The 13,657-nt window shown below is 51.3% G+C and overlaps 5 protein-coding genes across 5 annotated transcripts; 2 read left to right on the top strand and 3 right to left on the bottom strand.

Annotated features, from left to right (window-relative positions):
- Positions 1–107: 107 nt before the first annotated feature.
- Positions 108–1,763, top strand: BJX68DRAFT_266863 (uncharacterized protein; the record flags this gene model as incomplete). The annotated part of the gene is made up of 3 exons (XM_071045632.1): positions 108–950; positions 1,012–1,370; positions 1,436–1,763. 3 exons carry the CDS (start codon positions 108–110, stop codon positions 1,761–1,763), a joined length of 1,530 nt encoding a protein of 509 aa, XP_070899151.1.
- A 1,002-nt stretch (positions 1,764–2,765) lies between these two features.
- Positions 2,766–4,493, bottom strand: BJX68DRAFT_266864 (arylsulfatase; the record flags this gene model as incomplete). The annotated part of the gene is made up of 1 exon (XM_071045633.1): positions 2,766–4,493. One exon carries the CDS (start codon positions 4,491–4,493, stop codon positions 2,766–2,768), a length of 1,728 nt encoding a protein of 575 aa, XP_070899152.1.
- Positions 4,494–5,412: 919 nt separating this feature from the next.
- BJX68DRAFT_275859 (general substrate transporter) lies at positions 5,413–7,400 on the top strand (the record flags this gene model as incomplete). The annotated part of the gene is made up of 5 exons (XM_071047940.1): positions 5,413–5,928; positions 6,027–6,161; positions 6,246–6,420; positions 6,538–6,739; positions 6,917–7,400. 5 exons carry the CDS (start codon positions 5,413–5,415, stop codon positions 7,398–7,400), a joined length of 1,512 nt encoding a protein of 503 aa, XP_070899153.1.
- Positions 7,401–8,457: 1,057 nt separating this feature from the next.
- On the bottom strand, positions 8,458–9,152 carry BJX68DRAFT_266866 (uncharacterized protein; the record flags this gene model as incomplete). The annotated part of the gene is made up of 2 exons (XM_071045634.1): positions 8,458–8,838; positions 9,114–9,152. The coding sequence occupies 2 exons, from the start codon at positions 9,150–9,152 to the stop codon at positions 8,458–8,460; spliced, it is 420 nt and encodes a 139-aa protein (XP_070899154.1).
- Positions 9,153–10,995: 1,843 nt separating this feature from the next.
- BJX68DRAFT_237294 (uncharacterized protein) lies at positions 10,996–12,205 on the bottom strand. Its single transcript, XM_071040169.1, has 2 exons — positions 12,017–12,205; positions 10,996–11,943 (listed from the first exon to the last, which is right to left on the bottom strand). The coding sequence occupies exons 1-2, from the start codon at positions 12,073–12,075 to the stop codon at positions 11,079–11,081; spliced, it is 924 nt and encodes a 307-aa protein (XP_070899155.1). The 5' UTR covers positions 12,076–12,205; the 3' UTR covers positions 10,996–11,078.
- Between the last annotated feature and the right edge of the window lie 1,452 nt (positions 12,206–13,657).

Consider the following 13,657-nt stretch of genomic DNA (forward strand, 5'->3'; position numbering starts at 1 on the left):
CACTCCTGCCCGGTGGGCGCTGCATGACACTGCCGGACCCGAACTAACCCCAGAGACGCGACTGCAAAGGTTGACCCCAGATTGTTTGTGGCAGTGCCGCCTGGGAGATGTTTCTCTCCTCCACCGGGAGCGCAGTTTGGCCGGAGCCAATCGAAGGATCCAGTGGAGACGCAGCTGAGGTGACCACGAACAAGAGCTATCTAATTCAAAGCACCGCCCGTCATCCCCGGAAACGTGGGGCGACTGCATGCCAGCTCTGCCGGGTCCGGAAGACAAAGTGCGACAATGCCCGCCCGGCCTGCGGGTTCTGCGCCCAGCACAAGGCCAAATGCGTGTATGGGAGCTCGTCGGAGGCACGCTTACCTTTTGATGCCGCTAGCGAGGAGATCTTGAGTCGTCTTAGTGCGATACAGTCGCTTCTCTCCCACGGCAACGCGGTCCCTCCGACCGCTGCTGGTAGTGCTGCTGGCGCCGCCGCTAGGTATGACCAGACGTACTCGATCGCTGGAACACACCGAGGCGTCGATCTCAAAACAGCCTCGGCCTCAACATCGGCAAGTGACAGTTTATGGAGGCAGGAATATGCTGCGTCGGCCTTATCGGCGACACGATGCGAAACACTACTACAGTGGCCAGTATTTGAAGACGTGGTTTCTGCCAAGGTATCAAACACCAAGTCGTTCCTCCTCGATTGTAGCTCTGATCGAGATGAGATGGTCGACCTCGCAGCGTCGGGGCACCGGCAGCCTTCAACCTCTGAGCAGGAGAATGCCTCAGAGGACCTCACAGAGAAGCACCAGGTTCATGGGGCCAATTATGTCAATCTATGCTACGCATTCCTCTCGACGATACATAGGAGGAACCCGATTCTCGATGGGGACAGATTGATAGAATCTGCTCATCATGTTATGGCGCACGGGCTCACATGGGATGCGAGGACCTGTCTAGTGGTGAGCTTTGACATGTGCTGTACATACCCGGACACCACAGCTGGGGACTGACCCTGACTAGCTTCTCGCTTCTGCTCTAGCCCATTGCGGCTCGTCCTTCTCTTCGGACGGTGTAGCAGCGTCCGGCCGGGTCGAACTAACCCCCGCGGGTATAGAAGATGAATTAACACCACAGGCGTACTACACAGAGGCTAAGAAGCGGATCGGCTTCTTACAATCGTCCATCACTGATATTCAATGCTTGCTGCTCGCCTCCATGTACGAAAGGGCAACCCTGAACATCATCAAGGCATGGGACTATATCAAGGATGCCTGTTCCCGCCTCCAAACATACCTGTTAAGTCGTCGCCGGGTGGGGCACGAGCAACGGGCCGATCATCTAGAGCCACGGATATTCTGGTCATGTATGAAGGCGGAAAGGTTCGTCCTCATAGCCATCGCTGCCCATATGTTACTTGATCGGTCGTTGCTAACGTGTTGACTAGCGACCTAGTGGCAGAATTGCCGTTGCCGCCGAGTGGGATTGAGAACTTTGAGTACCCTTATCCGTTCCCATCTCCCCCGCAGAGCCTGGCCAAGGCCACCGGCCTGCGTTCGCCATCCAGCTGTTCAGTTGACTCAAGCGGAAGCAACCCTCGACAGATAGAGGAGGAGGAGAGCTGGTTCTTTTATACTGCAGATATCTCCTTTAGGCGGATCCTGAACCACCATCTCAAGGTACTCTACACCGAAGCCGGTGCGGGTTGGATGGAAAACATAAACCTGGCTTTCGCCCAATTCACAGAATGCGAACGGCAGATCGAAGTCTGGTAAGACTTTGTGTCCGATATGCAGTCTACTCGTTCTTTTCCAGCTCGTTCCCATCAGATACAGTTGCCTATGTACCCTTCTTTTAGAGCGCGCAGGAACGTGTTTATTACGGATATCAAGATTCTATGCTGATGCCCATATATGGTTCTTGTAGGTACCACCATCTCCCATCCGTGATACGATTCAGTCTCGAAGGGCACCCAGAGAATGAACTTTCGGTGTTCCTTAAAGGCCGCTTTCAGGGTTGGCGCGAGCTTGTTCGCCGGCCCTTTCTTTACTTCGCACTCCACCATGGTGGCGACGAGCCTGTAGACCCGCAGGTGATGGCGCTGGCCACGGAGTGCCTTGGCATCTGCGCGTGTCTGATCAATCACTACTTTCCGCAGGGTCGGCACGGCGGCACATGGTTCATCTCCCGGAGAACGTTCACCTGCGCGCTCCTGATTCTCGCAGCCGTTTTCGCCAATCGAGAGGATCTACAACCGCCAGAAGACTGGCCCACCGTGCTACAGATGGCGATTGATATGCTAGAAAAGTGGGAAACTGCAGCAAGTGACATTGCAAGAATGCGTGTCATACTTACTAAACTTGTTCATGAGGCACGCCAGAAAACAGGGATAGGGCCGACATGGCGATGAAAGATGCCACGCGGAAGAATACTATATAAATCACAAATGCAACTACAATAGCAGGAGTGCTCCACTTTTGTTAGTTTGGCGTAATCGGCCGTCTTGACGAGAAATCCAGAACCCTCTACAAACCACAAACATTTGCTGGCCACAAACCATCTTTCGACAACCCAACGGCCGATATGTATCGCCTATTGATTCTGATCGAGGACAGTTTTTAACCATATAATTCAAGCCACAAAATGGCCCGGACCGCAGATTCGGTCTCATAAAACACGGCGCCATCTCTATACATGCGAGCCACATCATGCCTGGGTCATTCAGTCTATTCACTCGGCGTCTTATTTTAGGTCGTGTCGAGTGCGCGCCCGACTATTCAAACATGTTTAACCATGCTGAAATTCTGCCCGGGGTCAAACATGCCCGTCTCTGAGTAGTAAACCTCCCAGTGTTTGATCAATCTCTTCAAGATTTCCGGTTCCGCCAGGGCAACATTGTGGATCTCGCCCGGATCACGAGTAACATTATACAGCTCCCACGTGTCACTGCCTCTAGGGGCGTTCATGTAAATAGCCTTCCACGGCCCCTCCCGGATCGCACGGAGCCCAAATAGCTCCCAACCTGTGATCTTCTTTTCCTCGTCGTGGAACGAAGCAATCCGTCCGCTGAGGTGGGGAACCCAGGATGAGCCGCGCATGGGGACGATATCCCGACCACGGAACGGACTGCTAGGTGGGGGGACGCATGCGAGATCTAGAATGGTGGGCATGATATCCATGACGGTGCAGAAGGAATCCGTCTGTGAGAGGGTTGGGGCGACGGCGGGCGGGAAGCGTACGATGCAGGGGCAGCGAATGCCCCCCTCGGTGATCCAGCTCTTGAAGCCGCGCGACGGCGCCATTGATGCGCACGCCCAGGCCGGGCCGTACCAAACATAGGAGTCTCTCATGCCGATGTTGTCCAAGCTGTTGTTGTAGTACTTGTCGATGACCTTGCCCATCGTTGTCTCCCCACCCATGAGCGGGACGGCTTCCAGCTTCGATCCCTCGGCCCCGTTGTCAGACATAAACAGGATGAAGGTGTTGTCGATTTCGCCAGACCTATCGAGATGATCGACTACGCGCCCGATGCTCTGATCGATGACATCGACCATGGCGGCGTAGACCTCCATCTTCCTAGCTGACGTGGCGCGCTCCTCCGCATTCATATGCTCCCACTCATGCTTCGCACCCGCCGTCATCTCTGCGGGCTCGACATTCTCCAGAATGATGCCCAGTTCTACCAGACGTTTCAGACGCCTCTCCCTCAGTACGTGTGGCCCTTCATCATAGAAACCCTTGTACTTTTCTATTACCTGGCGGGGAGCGTGGAGGGGCCAATGCGGGGCCGTGAAAGGGAGATAAGCCAGCCAAGGTTGCTCCTTGTCCGTCCGATTGTCGAGATATTCGACCAGTTTGTCGGCAAAGGACATGCTGGAGTAAAAGTCGTCTGGGATGTCACGTTGGCGGTCGAGAAATCGGTCGCCCTCCATCCAAAAATTGCCGCCGGACATGGGTCCAAACTGGTCGGCGGCAAGGTCATCCAGCTGCGGCTCGTGGTTGAAGTGATTGCCACAGCCGTAGAGGAACGCGTAGGCCTCGTCGAACCCTCGAGAGCAAGGTGCCGTTTCTTTTGTCAAACCTAGGTGCCTGGAGCGACTCGCCATGTTAGATGGTGAGATAGCCAGCAAGATGATTGGGCTCGCATACCATTTGCCGGACATGAATGTGCCATAGCCGGCGTCCTGGAGCACCTCCGAGAGCGCTGCAACTCGGAAGTTTAGATATCCTTCATATCCTGGTTTACCATCGTAGCGGCTGTCCTTCATGAATTCTGCCATCTGACCGAGGCCAGCTATGTGGTTATCGGTGCCTGAGAACAGCATAGACCTCGTCGGCGAACACGCCGATGCCGTATGAAAGTTGGTCAGTCGTACACCGGAGCTGGCCAGTCTATCGAGGACCGGCGTCTCTATTTCCGAGCCAAAGGGCCCAGTGTCGCTGTACCCGAGATCGTCGGCGACGATGATGAGGAAGTTGGGCCTTGAAGCCTGTGTTTGGGACATCCTAACGTTTGCTTAACGTTTGCTTAACGGTATGCAGGCGAGCACTTGATCACGCCTCGAGCCAGCGCTGATCATAAGCTGGGAAGTAAAGTCGTAAAGTATTGCCCAGGAAACATCTTACGGCTCCGCTGCTGCTCGCGTGCTCCGGTATTGTTTGGGAGTGGTTAACTTGTACTCGCATGACGATCCGAAGACCCGGGTGGAGCAGAGAATGATTCTTAGCTTTAGTGTTGACGGGCGCTTTGGCTTTCCTAGAAGCCTTCTAATCATCGAAACTAATAACAAAAGTAACGAGATATGGGCATAGGTCTATTGCCACTATTAGTCCCAATGAAGAGGCTCAGGGCGACAACGCCGCCTTCGAGCTAGCGTCCCACAACACTAGCGCAACTAAATCCACAGCATAAAATTGCTCCCCGGTGCTCCCCGGGGCTCTTGTTGACCCCTTGGCCTCCTTCGGGCCAGCGTCCCACACCACTCGAGCACGCAATTGCTCTCTTGGCAACTGAATCCACAGCATGAAACTGCTCCCCCTTGCTCCCCGATGCTCCCCGGTGCTCCCCAGACCCCAGCAATTTAATCCATGAGGATAGAAGCCTATCTAGAAACCTAGGAACCTATCCGATCGATCAATTGGCATTTATCGTGGGCTCTCCCCTGTCTAGCGGATTGCGTGCTTAGGACGTCGGGCGACCATGAGCATCTTCGCAGGGGCCTTGGATTACAGGCCAATCAGTGCTGATTACGGCTAAAATCGCACAACGCGCGCCTCAATACACGACTTCTATGGCCTGTTGGGCATTGTCTATATAAGAGCGGTCGCTGAAACACTGCTGAGAGCAAGTATTGCGAGGCTGCTGCGACATTATACAGTTGGCCCAAGTCACCATTTCCTTCAACCACCCGAGATTTGGTAACAATGGAGCAAGCTACGCCAGTCCGCCCAACGAGCGGCTTCCGCCGTATCACAAGCGCCTTCAACGGCCGCCTTCTTTTCTCGTGCGGGCTGCTGGCCCTCTCGCAGATGAACTTTGGAATGGATCTGAAAGCCTTTGCGGCAACTCAGGCCATGCCCTTCTTCGTCCAGAAGTTTGGGACCAGGAACCCCACCACCGGAATCTACGTCTTCGAGCCGTACTTCCTCTCGCTACTCAATAGCTTGAACTATATCGGCTTTGCGTTTGGCTTGGTGTCAGGCAGCTACATTAGCCGTCGGTTTGGGCGACGACTTTCCATATTCATTATGTGTATTTGGGCCATTGCTGCCGCCACAATCATTGTCACGGCGGAGCATAGGGAGCAGGTGCTCGCCGGGCGTATCATCGCATACGTGTATGTGGGAATGGAACTGGCAGTGATCCCAGTCCTCCAGTCCGAGTTGGTGCCGAAGCACGTTCGAGGATTCGTCGTGGGCTCGTACCAATCTGGCATATTGGTAAGTCGGAGTGCTAGAAATCAGACGGTTGACGAGTTGCGTCTGGTTCAACCTGTGGCCTGTCGCCCGTCTTCGCTTGCTAACACGCATGAAACCAGATTGGCAGTCTCATCATGGCAGTGGTCTGCCGTGGCACCAGCGATATCCCAGGCCACGATTCTTGGCGCATCCCCTTTGGCCTCTTCTTTGTCGTGCCAACACTCGTTGCCTGTGGTGTCTGGTTTACCGACGAGGTATAGCTGGATTCCCCCGTGCTGTTATCTGCAGTGCCGAACACGCTCCATCTTAGATGTTCCAGTGCTAATCATTTTCCATAGTCGCCCCGTTGGCTTTTGCTCAAGGGCCGCCGCGAAGATGCATACCAGTGTCTTGTCCGTCTCCGAAGAGGTGCCTTCTCCAACGAAGAGATCGAAAAGGAATACCAGGATTTGCAAGCTGCGATGTCAGCCACGACAGTTGAGAAAGGAGGGTTTGTCGAGCTGTTCCGAGGCAGTGAGTGACTCCGTCTATAAAACAAAACCTCGCAGTCATGTCTCAGCTACCCAGATATCTTCTGTGCAGTTGCTGGTTGACTTGTCAATTATATCGCCGTACTAATCATCCTGCTAGTGAATCTCAAGCGTACCTTGGTCTCTGTAGGAGTCAACTTATTCCTGCAATTAACGGGCAATATTTTTGTCACTATTTACGGAGCAGTCTTCATGGCTGGTTTGAACGGAGTAAATGCATTCACCATGACCACCATCAACACCGCGGTTAACGCCGTATTCACGCTCTTTTCGCAGTTGCTGACCGACCGAGTTGGCCGTAGGTATGTCTGCCATATTAACCCTAACCCCTTCCTCCCTTTTTCTCTCACAACACGCGCGCACACTCCAACTATGTTGAAAAAAAAAAAAAGAATACAGATAGAGAAAGAAAGGTTTCATTCTTTAGCGCGAAGTGAATTATTATTATAGTCACGGTAACTAACCTCCTACCAATGCAGGCCACTTTTACTCGTTGGCGCGGTGATCCAAGCAGCGGCTCTATTCACTATGGGCGGCTTAGGAACGATTGTCAACCCTGGCTACCCGATCCGAGTTGCGATTGCAGTCATGACGACAATATTCGGCGTGGGCTTCTGTCTGGGCTGGGCCCCCATCTCACACATCGTCGCGGCGGAAATCCCCTCTGCCCGACTTCGAGACGCCACCTACGCTTTTGGCTCCGCGTTCAACATCCTGGTGCAGTTTGCCATCTCGTTCTGCATTCCGTATCTGCTTTATGCCCCATATGCCAACCTGGGCTCCAAGGTTGGATTTATTTTTGGATCCTTCGCCGTTCTCGCCATCTTATTTTCTTACTTCTGCGTTCCAGAGTGCAAGGGCAAGTCGCTCGAAGAGATAGACGAACTCTTCGCCAGAGGTGTCTCACTCCGCAGGTTTAACGAGATGACCATGAGGCGAGTTGAGATTGAAGAGAAAATCTAAAGGGTGACAGAGCATCTGGCCTGACCCCCGTATAATGTTCCATGTTCAAGCTTTAATGATTATGAAGCATATTGTTGTTGCGTCTAAGAGTGCTAGCGAGCCACGATGAACCGCGTCTAGTGGGAAGAATTCTGTTAGGTTATTCGCTATATGAGGTCTTCTTATCGTGAAATCAAGGCACTCGAAGCGCCCACTAAGATGGTAGATTCCGCTGCAGAGCTCGAGTTCGGCGACTCTAAAGGTGACGGTCAACAAAGGGGAATTTACCATATTTAAAATTGTTGCAATATGGTCCGGCTGGGTGTCCGTTAATCGCACCAATAGAATATTTCTAAGTCGTTGCCTCGATACCTTCCTTGATCTGTGCAATGCAGTCGAATAATAGCTGCCCACCTCAGATGAGAAATGTAAGGTGCACGAACACACTGCCGTCGTAATAGCATGGGGGGATCAAGTCTACTGTCAAGGGCTCAAAGTGGCCACTAGTAAACACCGTACGTGCCAGAGCCCGCGTTTCAAGCCACGTAGATCACACACTCTGTCACATAACTGATCCCTAATATATGGGCACTTAAGACGCTACAACTAGCTAGAAAATCAAGCTGCTTTTGACCTCTTATCCATGGTAACTTTCATCGCGACATGTCCCTTGCAATGTAAACAATTCACCGTCCCCTATTAGCACCAAGGCGTTCGCTGCCATTCCCTAGATGAATTCGCCCAATTCTTACATTGCACTGGTGAGCAAGATATATTCAAGATTGAACAGATTTTGTATTACCATTAGTTTGGTTGGAATTATGGCTTCATCCTTATTGACCCAGGAGCCCTCAAGTTCCGTGGGACGCTGGCATGTTTCGAAGCCATCGGGGAGCTTTCAAAGTTACTAGATATATATTTATATATAGTAATTAATTTATTAAAGTTTATATTTAATCTAGTATAAAAGGAAGTAAAATATAGTATATTTTTAAGGGGGATTAAGCCCTATAAGGCCTTATATAATATTTATATTAACTTTTTTATATAGGATATGTTTTTATTTTTTTTCAATAAGTTACGCTGCCGGATCTGTATCGGCGAAAAGAACACTGAGATAGAGCGCCCTCCGCTCGCGCTCAGTTAACCGCTCCAACAACGAGCCAACCGATGCTTCGAAGGACGTGTCCAGTTCTCGATGCACAGTGGCCATGGCTACACAGACAGAAGGAGTGCGACCCAGTGCACCTATAGTGTAGTCGGGCGGATCGATAGCCGCATTATGCTGTGAGATGAAATGCCAGGCCTCGCCCTCACGGTAGAGGTTGTAATCCAGATCGTAGACGTGGTCCTCCTGGAAGAAGGCTGAGTGTGGATCGCGCCAGAAATTGGTTCGGCAGTAGGAGTATAGCAGAAGCCAGATGAGGAGACTGGAGAGGAAGATCCGCGACGCGCGCAGCTTTGACGGTGTGTGCGAGTTGAGAGAGAGCTTTTTTAGCCATGGTTCTTCTCAGAGGCAGATGCATCTTGGGCATCTTTCGGTGGATGTTGGACTTTGGGGGAAGGGACCAAGACTATTTAAGTAATAGGCTATACCCCGTAGAGTACCCTAGTTGTCACCATCTGTGGCTAGGGCTTTACTGCGTGCATTATTTAGTGTATATGGATAGATTAGGCCCGGGTACACTCATCAGCCCCGTGTTATGAGGGTATCAAGCTCATTTAGTCAATCACCATTTCTACTTGGTCGAAGTACAAGCTGCCTGTGCTCATTCTTGGAACTGGTAACCCTCCTCAATCCCCTACAGAGCACGCCAAACTGTCACGGGCCAGGGCCCGCTCACGTGACCTTGGCATATTGTCAACCTTAGGATACCACTAGGATCTCATTTTATTCAGCATCCGCTCGGTCATTTGATATTCCGATATTCCCAATTTGGTTTAGTCATTTACCCCTTTATTTTATGTATTTAGTCGTACATCGCAGCTAGATAGAAGAGCAGAGACCTCCATATAAGCAGGCACGCAGCAAAGGTTCGATACAAGTCATTACGTTGGACCCGCAAGTTCGACACATATTAACGCGGAGAACACGTGTGAAGAACTTCTCTTCTCCAAGCTTTTTGTAGAAAGTTCATGGCCTAGTTAGATTGAATATAAATCTTACTTCATCCCTTCACAGAAACCTCCCACTTCGATGAAGCCGTGCAGCTATTTCTATCTTCTATTAGGTTGCAAGTTCGTCCTCTCTGCCTATTCTTGCCCCCTTGGATTGGAGCAGGCTGAACACGCTGAACCATGGATGATAACGTAACAACTTCGTATGGGCTTTCGTTCAATGAGAGACTGAAGAAACAAAGGCTGCGCCCACCCGGTTCGTGTCACAACTGATGCCTGAGTCGTCAGGCATCCACGGTATGATCCAGGCAGATCAGACCATCAGGTCTGATCATAGTGGCCTTTTCGGTACCGTTGGCAATATAGTGGACGCCTCGGGGAAAAGAAGATCGGGAGAAAAGCGTTAGAACTGGGGGAAGCTTGCCCTCCAGCTGTGACGGGCATCTTAAGTGAAGGACGAGGAATCGGAGGGAAGAAGATGAAATTTTTGTTTTAATATGGTATTATTCTTCGAATTTTTTATTTTTAGGCCTGGACTCTGATCGACAGGAACCGATGATGGCGCCGCCTGGTAGGGCTTACGCAAATCATTGGAATTGTGTTTCACGGCCACGATTTCTTGACCGTGGCCATGAAGACACCGACTTATACTTCATGCACTGTCCTGAGGCTGCTTAGCCAGCTATAACATTCTTGGGAAACATTAGCGAACGTGAAGGAGAGCCTAATAGTAATACCTCGAAGCTATTACACTATCGTCTCCAGTGCACGGTCTACAATAGCTCTAGCTAATCCCATCACACTAGGTAGTTTATTAACTTAAAATTTTAAATACTTAGTATTTATAAGGCCCTTATAAATATACTTAGATATTTATAACTCTATAGTTCTTAATTAGCCTATAGGCTAATTAAGTAAACAGTGCTCTAAAGTCAGCACGCATTAACAATACCATTAATGTTTGTTTCAGCACTTCCGATATCCTCATTCTGTATATTCTGGCGAGGCCCAGCGCTTCTAGAACTGGACTCTGCCATGGCTAGGGCTGCGTTGTTGACGGCCTGTTGTGGCTGAAAATGTATTCTGCCCGAGTTCGAAAGAAAATAATTCTGTACAGAGGAAGGTTAGCCTTGCTGTAATGCGTAGGCCTAGGGTGATTCCTGAAGTTGGGGGAGTTTTGTAGAAGATGGTGGGGAATTTCGTCAGGCAAGGTAGGTTTCGTTGAAAAGGTCTTCAACTGCGTCCGCTTCGAGGGTCAGAGCGCGAATGATTGAGATCGCAAATTCGTCTCGATTGGATGGGCGCATCTAGGGATGCTGATAAGGATATAACTAAAAGCTTTAAGCGAAAAATCGGCTAGCCTTGATGTATTGAGTGAAGTAACGGCTGTTGCTGGATTAGTGCGAAAGCAGAGAGGCTTCTGGACAACTTGATTGCCTTGAACCTCATGACACGTCTCGTGACATAATCTTCACCAACCAGATATCTGCCTTAGCCGCCTGGAGAAGGGCTGATCAATAAAAGATCTTGAGGCTTGATTCTCTCCAAATTTAGCAAAATACATCAAAGTACTTAGTTCCATTACAACGCAATATACCCGGCATCACCTCCAACCGCAAGAGCAACACACAGGACAATCAACTGCGAAACCGCCAGCCCCAACCACCCAGCCGCACGCCCACCTCCGAAGAGAACCTTAACCCACCACTTCAGACTCCAGGTCTGAGTAGGCACTATCCAAGTCGCTCCATTCTCCGAGGGTGTCCATGGCCGCTGTCTCATGCGCCACCCTTGCGAGGCGGCGAGAAGTGTGAATGCAAGGACCTGCAGGGCGATACTTAACGTGCTCAGAGTACCCTGGTCAAAGTGATGGTGACTGTCGCGGGCCCGGGTAAGGATGAGATGCAGCTGTGGGATGAATGCCGTGAGCGAGGTGAGTAGGCCGGTTGTCTGGAGGAATAGCTCGTAGTAGGTATGCACGACGAAAACGAAGGGATTATTGAATGGGCCATCCTTGCCTGTCATGAAGTGGAGGAGGCAGAAGGCCAATAGGAGTGTTATCGCTGCGTGGGTGATGACGATGGCGAGGATAGCAGAATTGGAGGGTGTAGTGGCCCCGATATCGCCTTCATGTCGAGTCGGGGGCTTGCTGCGAAACGCAACGTAAAGGCATAGCAGCAGTATTGCTGACAGCCAGTGCAGGAAAGGTTGGATATATACGACAAGGGCGGAAAAGGCATCGAGCCCATCAAGTTCGCCATGTCGGACGCACTTCCAAGCCTCGGAACTGGAGATGCAATTCAACCGTGTGGCCAAGTGAGCGGTGGAGCTGGTCGTTAGGAGAATAATATACCAGCCTGAAATCGCAGAGTTACCATTCTGGTTGCTAGTAGCGATTCGGGTAAGTTGTGGAATGTACGAGGCGGGGACGAGTAGGCAGATGAAGCTAAATAGTGCCAGACAAGGTTAGTATGGCTATCATGAGCGAGTAAAAAGCCCGAAGGGATGGATCCGAATACAGGTGAGCTATTGCAGCGAAGGGAGATTGAATGTGCCGCTGGCAAGGTTTGGACGGCATGCTGGTTAGCAGTTTGCGACTTATTATCCGTGAGAAATTGGCCGGTCAGATACTGAAGACTGTCGCGGTTAACTGGTGATAGTTTAATTAGGACCCTGAAGTTTTTGCATGAGAGTTCAACAGGTGTGGTGCATGGTGGGGAGACTCACCATGGATGGGAATCGCGGACCGGAAATAATAACTCATGCCATGCAGTGCCACAGTGGTTCGCAGGGTTACCCTGATTTGAAATTAGACCATGATGAGCCTGCAACAGTCCTGATTAGATGGACGCCCATCGACGTAATTTCACTTGATCTCTTAGCGCCTAGCCACTAATAGGCCATATTGCACAATCACATGCTCCGTGCCAGCCTGTGCAGGGGTGTTATACTGGGCGCCCTGGGTTCGTTTTCCTCTTCAGGAAAATGGGATCGAAAATCACTAGCTCGGCGATTTCACGAGATGTTTTGCGAGTGCCAGGCGCTTACGGTGGCCCGGGCTCAATGCACCCCCCTGCTGGTCGTTCCAGCCGGCAGGCACTACCACGGGTGAAACTGGTACCAACAATACCACGGAAGTTGCCCTGAACCACGGGTGGGCCGCAGAAGGTTTCGCCCGCCTCGGGAGTTAGGGTCCACGGCGGCGCCTGGATCTAACAAGTGGAGCACTCGATCTTCCAACCTCAAGCCGCATACAGCGCGGCAATATTGACCCAGGACAAGATGTCCAGTCCGCTTAATGTCTCGTCAATATTAATGTCTTGGTTTGGACATTCACCGACTGCCATGATTTGGTGGGTTCTGTCCCAACGCGCAGCACAGCAGATTACTTCACGCTTCATGACTAGGTATGCGAAATTTGCTCAACGCTTTTACCAACAGCCGCGTCCTTTGGCAGTATGGCAAATGGGCGAATCACAATCCTGAAGTTAGCGAATTGAGCCCAAGGCGAGCTCAGTATGCTGTGGTGTTCAACGACCGTTTTGCTGGCAGTGCCAGGTGGGCTTCAGATGCGGTCCAACTAGTTTAAAGCATGTGGCACAGGGTGCCTGCATATGGGCGCAAACCTTGGAATGTCTTTGGAGGCACGCCTCTGAAGGGTCTGACTGGTCCATTGACCTCCGCGTGTGGTCGCTCCGGGTCGGACTGGGCAGGAACGCACGTGGTGTGGTTAGCGTACATAAATGAGCGACCTGGGATGCCTTCTCCAACTCAGTAGTACTAGCACCAACACTGCTTCTAACATCTCCGTGCACTGGTTGGTGCTAGAAATGCATGGCGAGATTGAGGTAGACACCAGAAAGGATACAGCTCGCTGTAATGGCTTGGCATAGGACATTTCAGGTGGCTCATAATTAGTTTTTTTTGGGGGGGTTAATTCGACCTCCGAACGCGCAAGAAACAAAGGTCGTCTAGCACGAAGATGAGCAAGGCGTTGGGGCTCTGATAGTCCCTGTCGATCGCCGACAGCGCCCGTGCCGCCACGGCATAGAACTCCGAGTCAGGAACCAGCGCGTAGTGTTTTATACTTCCGTTTGATAGGAGGAAGAAGTGGTCACCATCACTATTCTAAAACCCTGAAAGTGGATCCCAATGCGAAG

Source organism: Aspergillus pseudodeflectus, assembly GCF_044049435.1.
Source record: "Aspergillus pseudodeflectus strain CBS 756.74 chromosome Unknown BJX68scaffold_21, whole genome shotgun sequence".
In the NCBI taxonomy this organism is placed as follows: domain Eukaryota; kingdom Fungi; phylum Ascomycota; class Eurotiomycetes; order Eurotiales; family Aspergillaceae; genus Aspergillus; species Aspergillus pseudodeflectus.